We start from the raw sequence: 14,199 nt of genomic DNA, 5'->3' as shown, positions 1-14,199 counted from the left end.
TTCAGGGGACGTTATTTGCTTAACGCCCACAAACTCACCTTATCTCGTAGCCAGTATACTAAGGCAGACAAACCTCATCCGTTCGTATTAGCAGAAAAGGTCCCGTGAGCTAGCTTAAATCATTTGGAAAAAATGCCCTTAATTGGCTACACTGGCCTAAAACATTGATGTTACATAAGGAAAGCAAAAGCTCCTCTCTGCCTTTCCTGATTCTGAAAAAAGCTTAAAGAATTATTATCACATTTACAGCGATGGTAAATAATCAACATCGTCATTCAGTCCTATGGGAGAAACACTACCAAGCTTTAAAACCCAAAACATTTCTCTTCTGAGGAGCAATTTATTATTAGATCCATGCAGTTTTTCTATTACCCAAAAGGTGAGCCCCTCTGTGGACTAGTGGACTTGTGAAAAATGATTGACTCTCATAGTGCAGGCATGACATCATGCCTGCACTATGAGATTCCAGCTCCCAAGATGTATCGTAGTATTGCAAATGTGCAAAATACCCATGTATACAGAATGAGATTTTGTATTAAAGGAGAACCCTTGTCCTTTGGACAAATTCATTACTTTTTTAAAATATATTTTTATTTATTTTATCTTTATAATTGAAATAAACAATACCAAAATTACCAACAACCTGATCAATACTACAATTTTCCAACAATACAATATTCTGATGAGGACACCACAATAACAAAAAGAGAAGGAAAAAGAAAAAAAAAAGGAAAAGGGAGGAAGAAAGAAAGTGAAGAAAAAAGAAGATTCTTTCCCCTCCCCTCCCCCTCTCCCTCCCCTTTAAAGAATTAAATTTAAACTCCAATACCCCCTGGCCTACATACTGTACTACATACAGAAACTCCAATACTGTAATGTGCTCTATGTGGGGTTACCCTTGAAGACGGTTCGGAAGCTGCAGCTGGTACAGAACGCGGCGGCTCGCCTGATTAAAGACAGTGGCCGGCGAGATCACATCACTCCAGTGCTGAAGGAGTTGCACTGGTTACCAGTTGTTTTCCAGGCCAAATTCAAGGTGTTGGTTTTGACCTTTAAAACCCTATATGGTTCCAGCCCAGCCTATCTTAAGGAGCGCCTCCAGCAACACCAGACAGGCCACTTAACAAGATCAGCCTCGGATGGCCTTCTCTCTGTCCCATCAGCCAGGGCAGCTAGACTGGTGGGGACGAGGGACAGGGCCTTTTCTGTGGTGGCCCCCACTCTGTGGAACTCCCTTCCAGCCTCCCTAGGGAACTCTGCCATGCCCCCTCTTTAATGAGCTTCTGCCATGCATTAAAAACGTGGTTGTTCAGGCAGGCATTTGGGGTGGGTTAGGGTATTTTAGAAAATGTTTTTACTGTAGAATTTTATTGTTTTAAACTGTTTTATTGTATGCTTGTACATCGCCCAGAGTGGCTGGGTGACCAGCCAGATGGGCTATTAATAAATTTAATAAATAAATAAAATAAATAAATCTACAGCTCCTTGCAAAGTGGTGATGGAATTTTGGATTAAATCCAATCTTTTGGCTTGCTCTGTAAATTTATTTATTTATTTATTTAATTTCATTTCTATACCGCCCAATAGCCGAAGCTCTCTGGGCGGTTCACAAAAATTAAAACCAAACAGCACACAATAAAACAATTTAAAATATATAGAACATTAAAACCACAATATAACAATACAACCACAATAAAACCTAGCAGCAGTGTAGGAGTTTAAAATACAGATTTAAAACAGCAAAACTAAAAATTCAGAAAGCTAAAATGCTAAAATGCCTGGGAAAATAAAAAGGTCTTCACCTGGCGCCGAAAGGAATACAATGTAGGTGCCAGGCGAACCTCACTAGGGAGCTCATTCCAGTGCCACAGCAGAAACAGCCCTCCTCCTAGTAGCCACCCGCCTCACTTCCTTTGGCAGGGGCTCACGGAGAAGGGCCGCTGATGATGGTCTGGGCAGGCACATATGGGAGGAGGCGATCCTTCAGGTAACCTGGCCCCAAGCCGTTAAGGGCTTTGAATGTTAACACCAGCACTTTGAATCGGGCCCGGAAATTGACTGGCAGCCAGTGCAGCTGGAAAAGTACTGGCGTAATATGAGCTCGCAGGCCAGTCCCTGTTAACAATCTTGCTGCCCTAGTTTGGACCAGCTGAAGTTTCCGGACCGTTTTCAAAGGCAGCCGCATGTATAATGCATTGCAGTAATCCAGACGAGAAGTTATCAGAGCATGGATCACTGTAGCTGGGCTATCTCTGTCCAGATAAGGGCGTAGTTGGTATACCAGCCTAAGCTGATAAAAAGTGCTCCGTGCCACTGAGTTCACCTGTGCCTCAAGTGACAGTTCTGGATCCAAGAGCACCCCCAAACTACAAACGTGAACCTTTAGGGGGAGTGCACCCCCCTCCAGAACAGGTTGAATATCACCTAGCTGGGCAGATGAACCACCCACTAACAGTACCTCCGTCTTGTCTGGATGGAGTTTCAGTTTATTGGCCCTCATCCAGTCCATTACCATGCCCAGGCACTGATTCAGAACAGCCACTGCCTCACCTGGTTTGCGAAAATAAAGTAAATTGCGAAGATAAAGTCTTTATCAGAGTAAATAATTCCCCTATATCTTCTGTTCTCGAAACTTTTGACACAGGGGGTGCGGGTGGAGTTGATGCCGGCTCCTTTCTTCTCCTCGGCGCAGACATGTTTCTCTCAAACAGATCTTGCAGGTTCTCAGATTTTCTCAAATATTGTTCACATTTCTTAAATCATCCCTCAGAAGTTGTTGATATTTCTTAAAGCATATATTATTATGGAACACGTCAGCCCTGTTTTCTCCTATGAAATAGGAGTCTCAGGACAGCTTTTTGCATTGGTAAAGCTCTGGAGAGATAATCCTGGAATCCAGCTCCCCACACAATCTTGAGGGGGGTACTTTTCTCCAAGATATTATCCAGATGTTGCCTTGCCCCCTTTTAATTCCAGGGGGGAATGAAAAGGTTTTTCCACCTTTTAAAAAGGTGTTTGAGAAAGTTCCCACGGGAGCGCCCGTGAGATGCTACCAGAGCGACATTGGTTCCAAGTGGAAGTCGACAAATTCATTACTTTCTGAGTGAATAACAAATGCACTCAGGGTAAGTTTACCCATCACTAATCAAGACTAAATGCATATAGAGTGCTTAAATGGTCTTCATTTTAAGTGTGTGCATTCTAAAGCAATCACGCTCCGGGAGAGAGCGCAGGACAGGAAGGCCTGGCGTGCTATGGTCCATGGGGTCACGAAGAGTCGGACACGACTGAACGACTGAACAACAACAAATTCTAAAGCAATGGCAGTCTCAAGAGAAACTATGATAGCATATTAGAAATGACTCATTGCAGAATCCGAGTTGGACTGAAGGACATTTTGATCTATAACATAGATTCTATATGTTCTGTTCCTTAATCTGCCCACATTCAGATATTTATTTTATTTTGTTTTATACAATATTTTTACCCTACGCTTCAATATATCTATTTCCAGGGCAGCTAACCAGGCAATTTAAAAACAAAAACCAAAGAAACAACTTTGAACAATAAAATGTAAAAAAATACTACTTAGATGAGCAAAGAAAGTCAGCCTTTCCCAGTTTTGTGTGTAATTCAAAGAAGTCAGCAGAAGGAGCAGGAGAGGCCTGCTATAGGCACACAGTTACACTGACATTGCTAATACTTCAGTTGTGTCCCTCCTCTATAGCATAGTTAGCCTGTTGCTTAAACCAGCCCTTGGCAAAGTCCACCACTATTTTGAAATTATTGGTAGTACTTAAATTTCAAATAAAACATGAGCAATCAGTTTATTAAATATTAAACTGGAGTTTGGAAGAGCAATCTCCTCACTAGTATGAATATTCTGAATGTTGTTTCCTTCTAGTTATCAGCCTACACAATAATTATGAACTGGCTTGTTTTGATACTCTTTTTATATCTAGATGGATACTGTAAAGTGTGGTCCCTAGAGTGCTTTGGCAGTCACTGATGTTGGTAATGTGATCTTTTTTGCGGGGGTCTCTTTTTGTAGAGGAAGATGACCTTGAGTTGAGAGTGAAAGGATCATATGAAGATACATGGAAAAGTGCTTTGGAGTCTGGATTGGGAGAATGCTTTCACTTCCATTATCCAACATATTGGGAACCAGAATTAAATGCTCATCTGCAGGTTATTTTACTGTCATTGGAAATATTGTATCAAACTTAACACCTAACAATATGGCTTAAAGCAGAGGTAGAAAAATGTACTTGACTCAGAGTGGTACAAACTAGTTCAGACTTTTCAAGAAATCATGGTTTCCTGTTATGAGAATGTTCCATAGTGAGCCTCAGGCTCACATGTACCACATATCTTCCTTCCTCCTTCTCACACGAGGGGAGGATGTTTAAAGCTTCCATTTTCAGTTTTGAACAAATCACAGTTTTCTGTTATGACTTAATACAGAAAATAGTGGTTGGGTAAAACATGATTGATTAGAACAAACCAGAATCTGAAACTATGGTTTGATTCTGGCTTGTTGTGAGTAACTGTGATATTTGGACATCATGGGAAACTTTGGTTTGTTCCCTACCACAAGAAGAAGCTTTAAACTTCCCTTGCACATGAAAGAGGGAAGGGGAGAGGGGGTTATCTGACCTGAGGTTCAGTCGATATTTTTGTCATTTCCTGTTACATCTGATCTGAACCAGGCCATTCTGTTAGATATGTGCGATTCCACTCTTTTCCCTGGTTTTAAAGGCCTAGTAGGTAGCTGCAATAAGCAGCTGGGACTCTTTCCATCCTTCTGGCTTTAAATGTCTGAGATAGACCTCCAGAGAGTACCTTGTTGTGTCCCCCACCCCTTTCTCCTCTGCTGCAAGTTACATTCCTCATTGTTAGTAAAACCTACAGTCCCTTTGCACTGGCACAGGAGAAGATAATTCAGAGTAGATCCTGGTACCAACTATGTACTCATGATATTTATTTATTTATTTATTTACAGCATTTTCATATATTGCTCCACATCTAAACAGATTCTGGAGTGGTGAACAATAAAAGATAAAAGACTTAAAACACCATATTAAAAATGCCTATTTTTAAAAACAGAGAACCGAGAAAAACTGTGGTTGGTCAGTCAAGGAAGGCTTCCTGGAAGAAATATGTTTTCAGGAGGTGCTGAAAATAACACTGTTGGTGCCTGCCTGACCTCCAAAGGCAGGGAGTTCCATAGAAAGGGGGCCACCACACTGAGGGCTGTTCTTCATGTAGACTCCAATCAGGCCATAGGTCCATGCAGAACCACCAGGAGCATGTGCTCTGAAAACCTCAGTGTCCGAGCAGGTTGACTTCTTGACTGGCCTTCATTAAGCTTTACCCTACAACCTTCACATGTCAAAGATTTCACACAATAAGCAGTTTCAAGACATTTCAATATAATTTGTGTAAGAGTTTGCTGGGGGTTGGCATATCAAGTGCTAGCAAAACCAGAGCTCCAAGGCCAGAAGGGTACAAGCCATTATCTAGATGGGAGCCCAAGATAGGTGGCATGGCCTAAGGAGGGCAAGCAGTCAGATTCCATAGGCAACAGCTAACGACAGAAGAGCCAGACACAGCATCGTCCAAGGCAGGGTCCAGGTTCCAGAGGAAGAGTGGGAAGCAGGAACTTGATCTGGCAGGATCTTCTCACTTGGAAAAGAAGTTGCTTAGACTGAAGAATAGTCTAATGCTTTATCTTTCGTGGTGCAGGACACCAGGCACTGGAGCCTGGCTTCCAAGAATCCTAATTTGAGTCCCTTAGGGCACAATCCTATGCATGCTTAGACAGTAAAAAGTCCTATAACTCCCAGCATCCCCAAACCAGCATGGCTGGTTGGGGCATGCTGGGCTTTGTAGGAACTTTTTCTGTTTAAACATGCATAGGATTCTGCCCTTAATGTCTGACATCCAGACTTTTCCTTTCCAACTCCAAGAAATCAGATGTGAGAGAGACAGGAGGGAAATGGTGTTTAGAGTTGGTAAGGCAAATAATTACATTTATGCTTTCACTCCAAACGTTTACCCATGTATTGTCCTGATCTTGATAAAAGCAAATTCAAATGATAATATATGTATAGTTTTAGTGTTTCAGTGCATTGACAAGTTATATGCAAAAATGGCAAGTCTTAACTCCAGAGTTATTTAGACAGCCATCTACCCAGGCTTAGACTGGGATATCTAATAATATCAACATTTTAAGATTAACATGTTTAAAATAACAAGCGTTATGCACAGTATTCTTTGTTTATGTAAAAACATGGGTCTCCTTCCTCCCTTGTCCCCAGCACTGCTCAAGTAATGGGGGGCAAGACAAACGGAATTGTTCTGCTTCCTTGGCTATGCCTCTGAAATTACTTTCTGCTGGACAGGAGGTGAAAGTAGTTCTTCCTGTGTCAAAGGTATGTGCTTCACTCTTTGAATAGATGGCTTAACATATAGTATTTCACTGCCCCAGTTATTTACACTAAGACCAAACTTGAAAGGTTGGCAAGCAACAATGATCAAAGGATCCCAAAAGGTTTTATGCTTGCTTCAGCACGATTAGTTGTGACAGCTGAAATATAATGCATTTGTCCCTAAGATACATGCATGGTAGGGGGACGACTGGGCCTGATGGAGAAATGGGGTGTGTGTGTGTGCGAGGGCAGTGGGATGCTCCTGCTCTCCCGCTCCATGCAATGATGATCACACGATTTTGAACAACTGAATAGGGCTACTGTCTCTGAGAGTTTTAAGACATTCCTGCATTGAGCAGCGGGTTGGACTCGATGGTCTTATAGGCCCTTTCCAACCCTACTATTCTATGATTCTAAGAGCTGGAAGCCCTTGGTTCCCCCTGTCCAGAGTACCAGTAGTGGTAGCAGGAACACCTTTTGGTTTGTGGCAAGATTTCTCAGGAACATCTTCCCACATTCCCCAGTACCAGTCTTTGTTTTTGTGGGGATGCAGTTCCAGGAACCATCAGTCCAGATATGTTTGACACCATCGACAGTACCTGGTATTCCAGAGCAAAGAGCTTAAAGAAGAAGCTTGTTTCTCTTGCTTCAGGAATTCTTTAAGACTAGTAGAACCAGTAGGATAACAATATCCAGAAAATATAATGTCCAGTTCCTGGATACACTTCATGGGATCTGTAATTTTAATGGCAATATTGTCCGTCATAAATCTGATTTGATTATTGTGAGCCACTTTAAGAACAATTATGGTTGAAAAGAGGTAGGCAAATATTGTAAAATAAATAAATATATACATAACTTGTACAACCTTCATTGTTATTGTTAATTTATTTTATTTATTACATTTTTATACTGCCCGGTAGCCACGGCTTTCTGGGCAGGTCACAACTAAAACCATATAATACAACTTAACAAGATGTAATTATATGTTATACAAACTTAGGATAAGCGTGTATCATTTTTTAAAAAACAACAACAAGGAATATCACAAGAAGTAAAAATGCCCTATAATTCTCATGGACTCCTTTCATTCTTATGAATGTGTCTGTACACCATAATGCAGAGGTACAGTAATAGAAAAAGCACTGTTAATTTTTAGTATGGCTATTGTCATATGGCTATTGCTCTGTTTCATCATGTGGGGTGCAATTGTCAAAACCAAGAACCATGAAAAACAACTACAGGGATTTTTCCCAGTTTCCCAGTAAGAACTTCTAATGTAAATGTACTGTAAGAAAGTTGAATTCTGTGAATTATGCATGCAACCTTAAGTACTTACACATTTAAATTCTTCATTTCAGGATACTAATCTGGAGCTGAAGTTAAACACAAAGAATTGGTAACATATAATTTTTCTGGGGAAATCATTATTGAATAGATGTATAGGCTAACCCAGGCTTTCCCTTGTTTTTCTGTTGTGTCCTCTTTGCAACTCATTTGGCTAGCTAAGGGATTTAGATCCCAGCCTGACTGTAATGGCTCACTTTTAGACTCTTGGGAACAAGTCTCCTCAATAGGCAATGCCAGGACAAGACATCTCAAATATTATTCCTCCCCCCTGAGTTTTGTGGCACCTTAATGACTAAAAAATAGTAAAGATGAAAAAAAGCTAACTATTAAAGATGAAACTAAAACTAAAACACACACACTAAAGACTAAAAATAATAATAAAGTGGACTAGATCCATGATCCAAACACTATAGTGTTTGTGGGCAGCTTGTGACCATCCAGATGCTTTGGCCTACAACTCCCATCAGCCATAGCCAGCATAGCCAATGGTGAGGAATGATAAAAGTTGTGAGCCAGAACATCGGGGGGGGGGGCACAAGTTGCCCACCCCCTGCTATAATGGGAATTCTTGAATCAGCATTGTGTGGCATGTCAGTGTTCAGTGAGAGAGTTCCATAAAGCCCCATTGTCTTTTTCCCCATCCAATATTTCCAGTGGGATGATGTCTGTGTATGTTGAGGGGAAGCCGAGACAGTTGCTAACAGAAATTTAGGTAATGGCAATAACCCCGCTCAGCCCCTGCTGTTAAAATGTCGTAGTCGTTTTAAGTTGACCTTAAGTAGGTACAGCCTTCTTTTCCCAGAACTGGAAATACAACTTCTCCATGCTTAGGTAATACAGGAGATTGAGATATTATTCCCTAGTTGTGCCTCAGTTATTATATCTATCAAAAGGACATAACAGGATACATATCACTAGCAAGCACATTTATTTTACAGTAATGTAACAGCAAAGCCTTCTGATAGAGCATCTGCCCCCATTTTCTGTCTTGTGTCCCTAAAATTCTTCCCATGTACATATTTGTTGTTGTTCAGTTGTTAAGTTGTGTCCAACTCTTTGTGACCCCATGGACCATAGCACGCCAGGCCTTCCTGTCCTCCACTCTCTCCCGGAGCGTGCTCAAGTTCATATTCATTGCATCGGTGATGCTATCTAGCCATCTCATCCTCTGCCGCCCCCTTCTCCTTTTGCCTTCAATCTTTCCCAGCATCAGGGTCTTTTCCAGTGACTTTTCTCTTTGCATTAGGTGGCCAAAATATTTCAGCTTCAGCTTCAGTATCTGTCCTTCCAATGAGCAGTCAGGGTTGATTTCCTTTAGGATGGACTGATTTGACCTCCTTGCAGTCCAGGGGACTCGTAAGAGTCTTCTCCATCACCACAGTTTGAAAGCATCAATTCTTCGGCGCTCAGCCTTCTTTATAGTCCAGCTCTCACAGCCATACGTTACTACTAGGAAAACCATAGCTTTGATTATACGAACCTTTGTCGGCAAGGTGATGTCTCTGCTTCCTGCTTTGTTGTCTAGGTTTGCCATAGCTTTCCTCCCAAGGAGCAAGTGTCTTTTAATTTCATGGCTACAGTCACCATCTGCGGTGATCTTGGAGCCCAAGAAAATAAAATCTGTCACTGCTTCCATTTCTTCCCCTTCTATATGCCAGGAAGTGATGGGGCCAGATGCCATGATGGAGAGTTTCAAACCAGCTTTTGTATTCTCCACTTTCACCCTCAGCAAGAGGCTCTTTAGATCCTCTTCGCTTTCTGCCATTAGGGTGGTATCGTCTGCGTATCTCATCCAACCTGGCATATCTCATGATGTACTCTGCATATAAGTTAAATAAGCAGGGTGACAATATATAGTAAAGTGTAATAAAGTACAAGTTCAAGGTCCCAGGCAGATTGCAATCCTGGACATTCTCTCTCACATGAGGGGAGAGAGAGAGAGCGCGAGAGGGAGGGAGAGCGAGAGAGCGCGTGAGAGATATCAATCTGAGGACCAGTTTATACATCATGTGGTAAAGCTTTTCCTGTGTTGTACCAATTCACTGTGAGATTGCATGTAGGAATGCTCCCTCATGAAAGAAATTCCCTACATAGATAATGATGAAGTCAAGGATAAGAGTTCAATCTTGATCCTTTTAATTTCTATTTTTCTTTTATATATGTGACGGTTTGTTTGCTTTTGGAGGATGAATTTAAAAATATTATCCACTACTTCAGGGGTGGGGAATGTGTGGACTCCAGGCATGTGTGAAGTCCCAACAGCTCTAGCCAACATTGGGAAGCCAATGGTGAGGGATGATGGGAACTTATTTATTTACTTCATTTACAACATTTATATACCGCTCCACATCTAACGAGATTCCGGAGTGGTGAGCAATAAAAGATAATATGAATAAAACACCATATTAAGATTTTGGTTTTAAAAAAAACAATACCAATAAAAACTGTGGCTGGTCAGTCAAGGAAAGCTTCTTGAAATAAAGATGTTTTCAGGAATTTCAGCCCAACAATATCTGGAGCGCTATACATTCCCCATCCCTGCTCTAATTGGAGCCTGGTGGTTCAATCCTGGAAAAGCTTTACAGTGCTCCTTTCAAATACATATACTGGTCCTGATATCATGTATAGTATTGATATTCTCCTGGGCCAAATAGTACATGCTGTTTGCAGATGTACCAAACCCAGAATGACCACATAGCAGTATCAGTTCCCTATTGCAAATGTTGTTGCAAATTCAGCGCAACATGAGCGTTGGTACTCTTTACGTTGAGGGTAGCTTCAGATATGACAGAGATATAGGGAGCAGGTGATCCACACAGGAAGTCCAAATGGTTTTACCCAAAATTGCACTTTCACACCTCAAGAGGAGAGAGAAACAAGCTATCCTCTCATTTGGAGCTGGGGAGATGGAATAGTTCTGTTTCTGACATGATGAAAATACATGTTGACATGAAGAACAAAGCATTTTGGACTTCCTGTTACTCTTGCAGTTCTGTCATGATTGAAACCACTCTGATAACAGGTAGAGGAATTGGTTATCTCCTAATGTGGCATAGTGATCCTGTAGTCACTGGATGACGCACCGTTCAGTTCTAGTAACTATTTCTTCATATATGTTTACAGTTCGGAACACCTCGATATGCGCCTAGGATTTGATCTCTGTGGAGAGGAGAAGGCTTTTCTACACAAACGAAAACAAGTGGTTGCAGCTGCTCTGAAAAGCGTTCTCCAGCTAGGAGAGGATCTATTAGATCATGAGGTATGAGGGGCAGAGAGCAGGATCTGGAGCAGAAAGGAAGAGAAAGCACATTTCAAAAGGAAGACAAGTTTACATTTGATACACTGTACCTGTTTTGTTTTTTTAAGCTTACATCATTTTCTAGCTGTGTCATATGTAGGGATGTCAGAGAATTCTGCCACAGATCTTGGTGAGGCCGAATGCCAGTGCATTCGGCCCAACGAAATCCATGGTGGAACGAAGCCCCCGCCCCCCCAACCCACGAAAGGCGCGCGAAATGGAGCACTTACCTGCTGCTGTCCGCGCTGACTTGGGAATGGCGGCCGCCCTGCAGCCGCCATTCACTTCTTCATCATAGCCGTAATAGGCTACTATCACAGCAAGCCAAAAAACCCCACCAGCGTACGCAAATGGCGGTGGCTATGGCGGCCGCCATTTGCGTTCCCTTTTTTTCGCTGTTTTAGCCTATGTAAATATTTACATAAGCTATTATGGCGAAAAAAAGGGGAATGCAAATAGCGTAGTGGGCGCCATTTGCGTTCCTTCCCCCCCCGCTGTTTTAGCCTATGTAAATATTTACGTAAGCTATTATGGCAAAAACAAAAAGGAACGCAAATAGCGCCCACTATGCTATTTGCGTTCCCCTTTTTTTTGCCGTAATAGCTTACGTAAATATTTACGTAGGCTAAAACAGCGAAAAAAAGGGAACACAAATGGCGGCCGCTGTAGCTGCCATTTGCGTACGCTGTGTTTTGTTTTTTTTTGGCTTGCCGTGATAGGCTACAGAAATACTTACGTAGCCTATCACGGCAGCTTTGCAGGATGCAAATGGCGGCCGCTATGGCGGCTGCCATTTGCGTCCGCAGCAGCCCGTCTGTGGCCGGAACTCCGGCTGCGGATGGCCCTGGCCAGCGGCTCTGCGGAGCCGCCCGAGGGAGGATTCCAGGGGGAGCGACGGAGCGCCTCCCCCCCACCATGAGTCCAAGCTGTGAAAAGGTAAGTGACTTTCGTACATCCCTAGACATATGCAAACTCATTGATTAAAAAAACTCCAAAACAAACCTGTAACAATACATATATGCAGTGGGAGGCTGGTGGCTCCAATGTCAGTGGAATGGTGAATCTGCTCCAGGTTTCAGTCAGAACCCACACTTAGGATAGCTCATTTAGACTTCTGACTGGGTCCAACTGAAACCTGCAGCAGATTCTCCGCCCCACCGACATCAGAGCCACCAGCCTCCACTGCATATATGTGCATAGGGGATTAGACCGAGAGAAACAGAGAAACATATATATTGTAGATAATTCAGGGCTGTTCTGCTGTGAACCATTGCTTTACTGCTCAGTTATTCCTTCTGGTTCTTTTTCTTCGCATGCCTTGTGGTACAGAAATTAAGGCAGGCGTGAAATATAGAATTCAGTTTACCCAGGACCGCTCAGTTGATCAGGCTGAGAGGTTTGGGATCTTATGAGGTGGAGAAGAACCCGCACACAACCAATGTAAATGAAATAAAAAGGAAATTTATTGAAATAGAAGAAATAAGCAAAAGTAGAACCTCCTCAGAGAGTTGCACTCTCTCTCTGAGGCTGAAGAGGTTGCACGCCTCCTAGGTACAAACTTGATTACAGAGAATTCTCAAAGAGTTTCAGGCTCTGAGACATGAGAGGTTGCATGCCTCTCAGGTATGAGCTTAACACAAACAGTCCTGAAGAAGCTGTGCCCTTCTCTGAAGCTTAAGAGGTTGTGCGCCTAGGTAAGAGCTTAACACAAACAATTCTCAAGAAGCTGCACCCTTCTTGGTCACAACTTAGTTACCCAAATGTGGTGCATTAAAGGACTAAATATACAGTTAGTCTCTGTTTGTTGCTCAGCTCCAGATCGGTATACACCGCAACTGGCCCACTGAGGCAATGGTGATACAGTGTCAGCCAGGCCCAAGCCTAAGCCTGCTGTCTTATATCCCAAGCCCAAACAGTGAGTATGTCAGAAGTACGATAACTGCACTTTATCTAAGCCTGGACAGTAAAATCCCTTCCCTGAATTCTACCCAACACATACTCACCCTGACTTGGCCAGGGCACTTAATATGTGTCCTGTGGATTGAGGGTACTGTTGGTATGTGCACATACAAACGATCCAGATGCAACCATGTCCCCCCTGAACAATGGAAAGCTTGAGGGTTTTATACCCTTTTTCCTCCATTAGGACTCATGAGATCAAAGAGGGGCTCATTATGTTCTTTGCTGATAATACATCATGTTCCCAATTTCCAGGATTGATGTTTGTTGTAGACAGCCTGGCACCTCCTTCCGACTCCCCAACGTTTCTCAAGGTTGTTTCTGTGGTCATAACGTTCCGTCCTCCTTTTTTATTGGCCCATTTCCATCTTCTGTAACTGATACTTTGGCAATCTTCAGCACATACCAGAGCACCCCTATTTGCCCTTCCTGCAATAAAGCCATTCATTCTGCACTCACACCTCCCCTTCTTGACCGGGGCTATTCACATGGCATGGACTGGTTTAGAACGTTGACCTTTTCACATTTCATAGTGTTCTCAGATGTTTTGGGTCACAGAATACATTTCAGGATGTTTACAATTCAGGCTTGTATTCAGGGTCAAACTTTGCATTCTGTTTCTCTTCACACCACATTTCTTACATTGCAAAGAAAACAAGAGTACACTGTGGTGCCTGAAGACTACAAGGTTATCTACTAGGAGCAGGGAGAGAAGTTATAGAGAGAAGCAATCTTTATTGACAAAAATCAGGGAAAGGTGGATTTAAGAAATAAGAGAATATTAATAAAAGCGATAATGTAAGATATAAGGGAAATATAAGTGGATATGAGGAGACAATAGAAAGACAACTTGAAGTAAAATAGGAAAAATAAAATCACACTGTGTCACAGAAATCCCCAATCTAGAACTTTTCTTCCTGGAGCTTCCTGAGTTTTCTATGTGCAGTGATTTTTTTAAACTTGGAGAACATTCAAACATGATCCCCCCTGCCCCAGCGCAATGTGATATTCAGAAAAAGGTGTATAATATAATTTTGCTGCATATGTAGAACGTCTATTTGTTGAAGTGGTGAACTTTGAGAAGATAGTGGTGTCGGGCCAAAACCATTTAGGCATCTGCATGTCGAAATGTTTCCCTAGTCTCCATCATGTTTGGAACCA

At 42.2% G+C, this 14,199-nt stretch overlaps 1 protein-coding gene across 1 annotated transcript in view; it reads left to right on the top strand.

Moving 5' to 3' along the window:
- Positions 1–14,199, top strand: part of PLA2G4D (phospholipase A2 group IVD) — a 40,821-nt gene that overhangs the window by 11,068 nt on the left and 15,554 nt on the right. The window contains exons 7-10 of the mRNA XM_084847323.1: positions 4,052–4,188; positions 6,321–6,434; positions 7,793–7,830; positions 10,905–11,040. Coding sequence (XP_084703449.1) covers positions 4,052–4,188; positions 6,321–6,434; positions 7,793–7,830; positions 10,905–11,040 — 425 coding nt within the window. The remainder of the gene's footprint in view (positions 1–4,051; positions 4,189–6,320; positions 6,435–7,792; positions 7,831–10,904; positions 11,041–14,199) is intronic.

The sequence above is a fragment of the Heloderma suspectum genome, chromosome 1, assembly GCF_057233095.1.
Source record: "Heloderma suspectum isolate Gila_16-S chromosome 1, 16-S_ref, whole genome shotgun sequence".
Classification (NCBI taxonomy): domain Eukaryota; kingdom Metazoa; phylum Chordata; class Lepidosauria; order Squamata; family Helodermatidae; genus Heloderma; species Heloderma suspectum.
The sequence above is the reverse complement of the archived record's forward strand: the minus strand, read 5'-3'. Positions and strand labels throughout refer to the sequence as shown.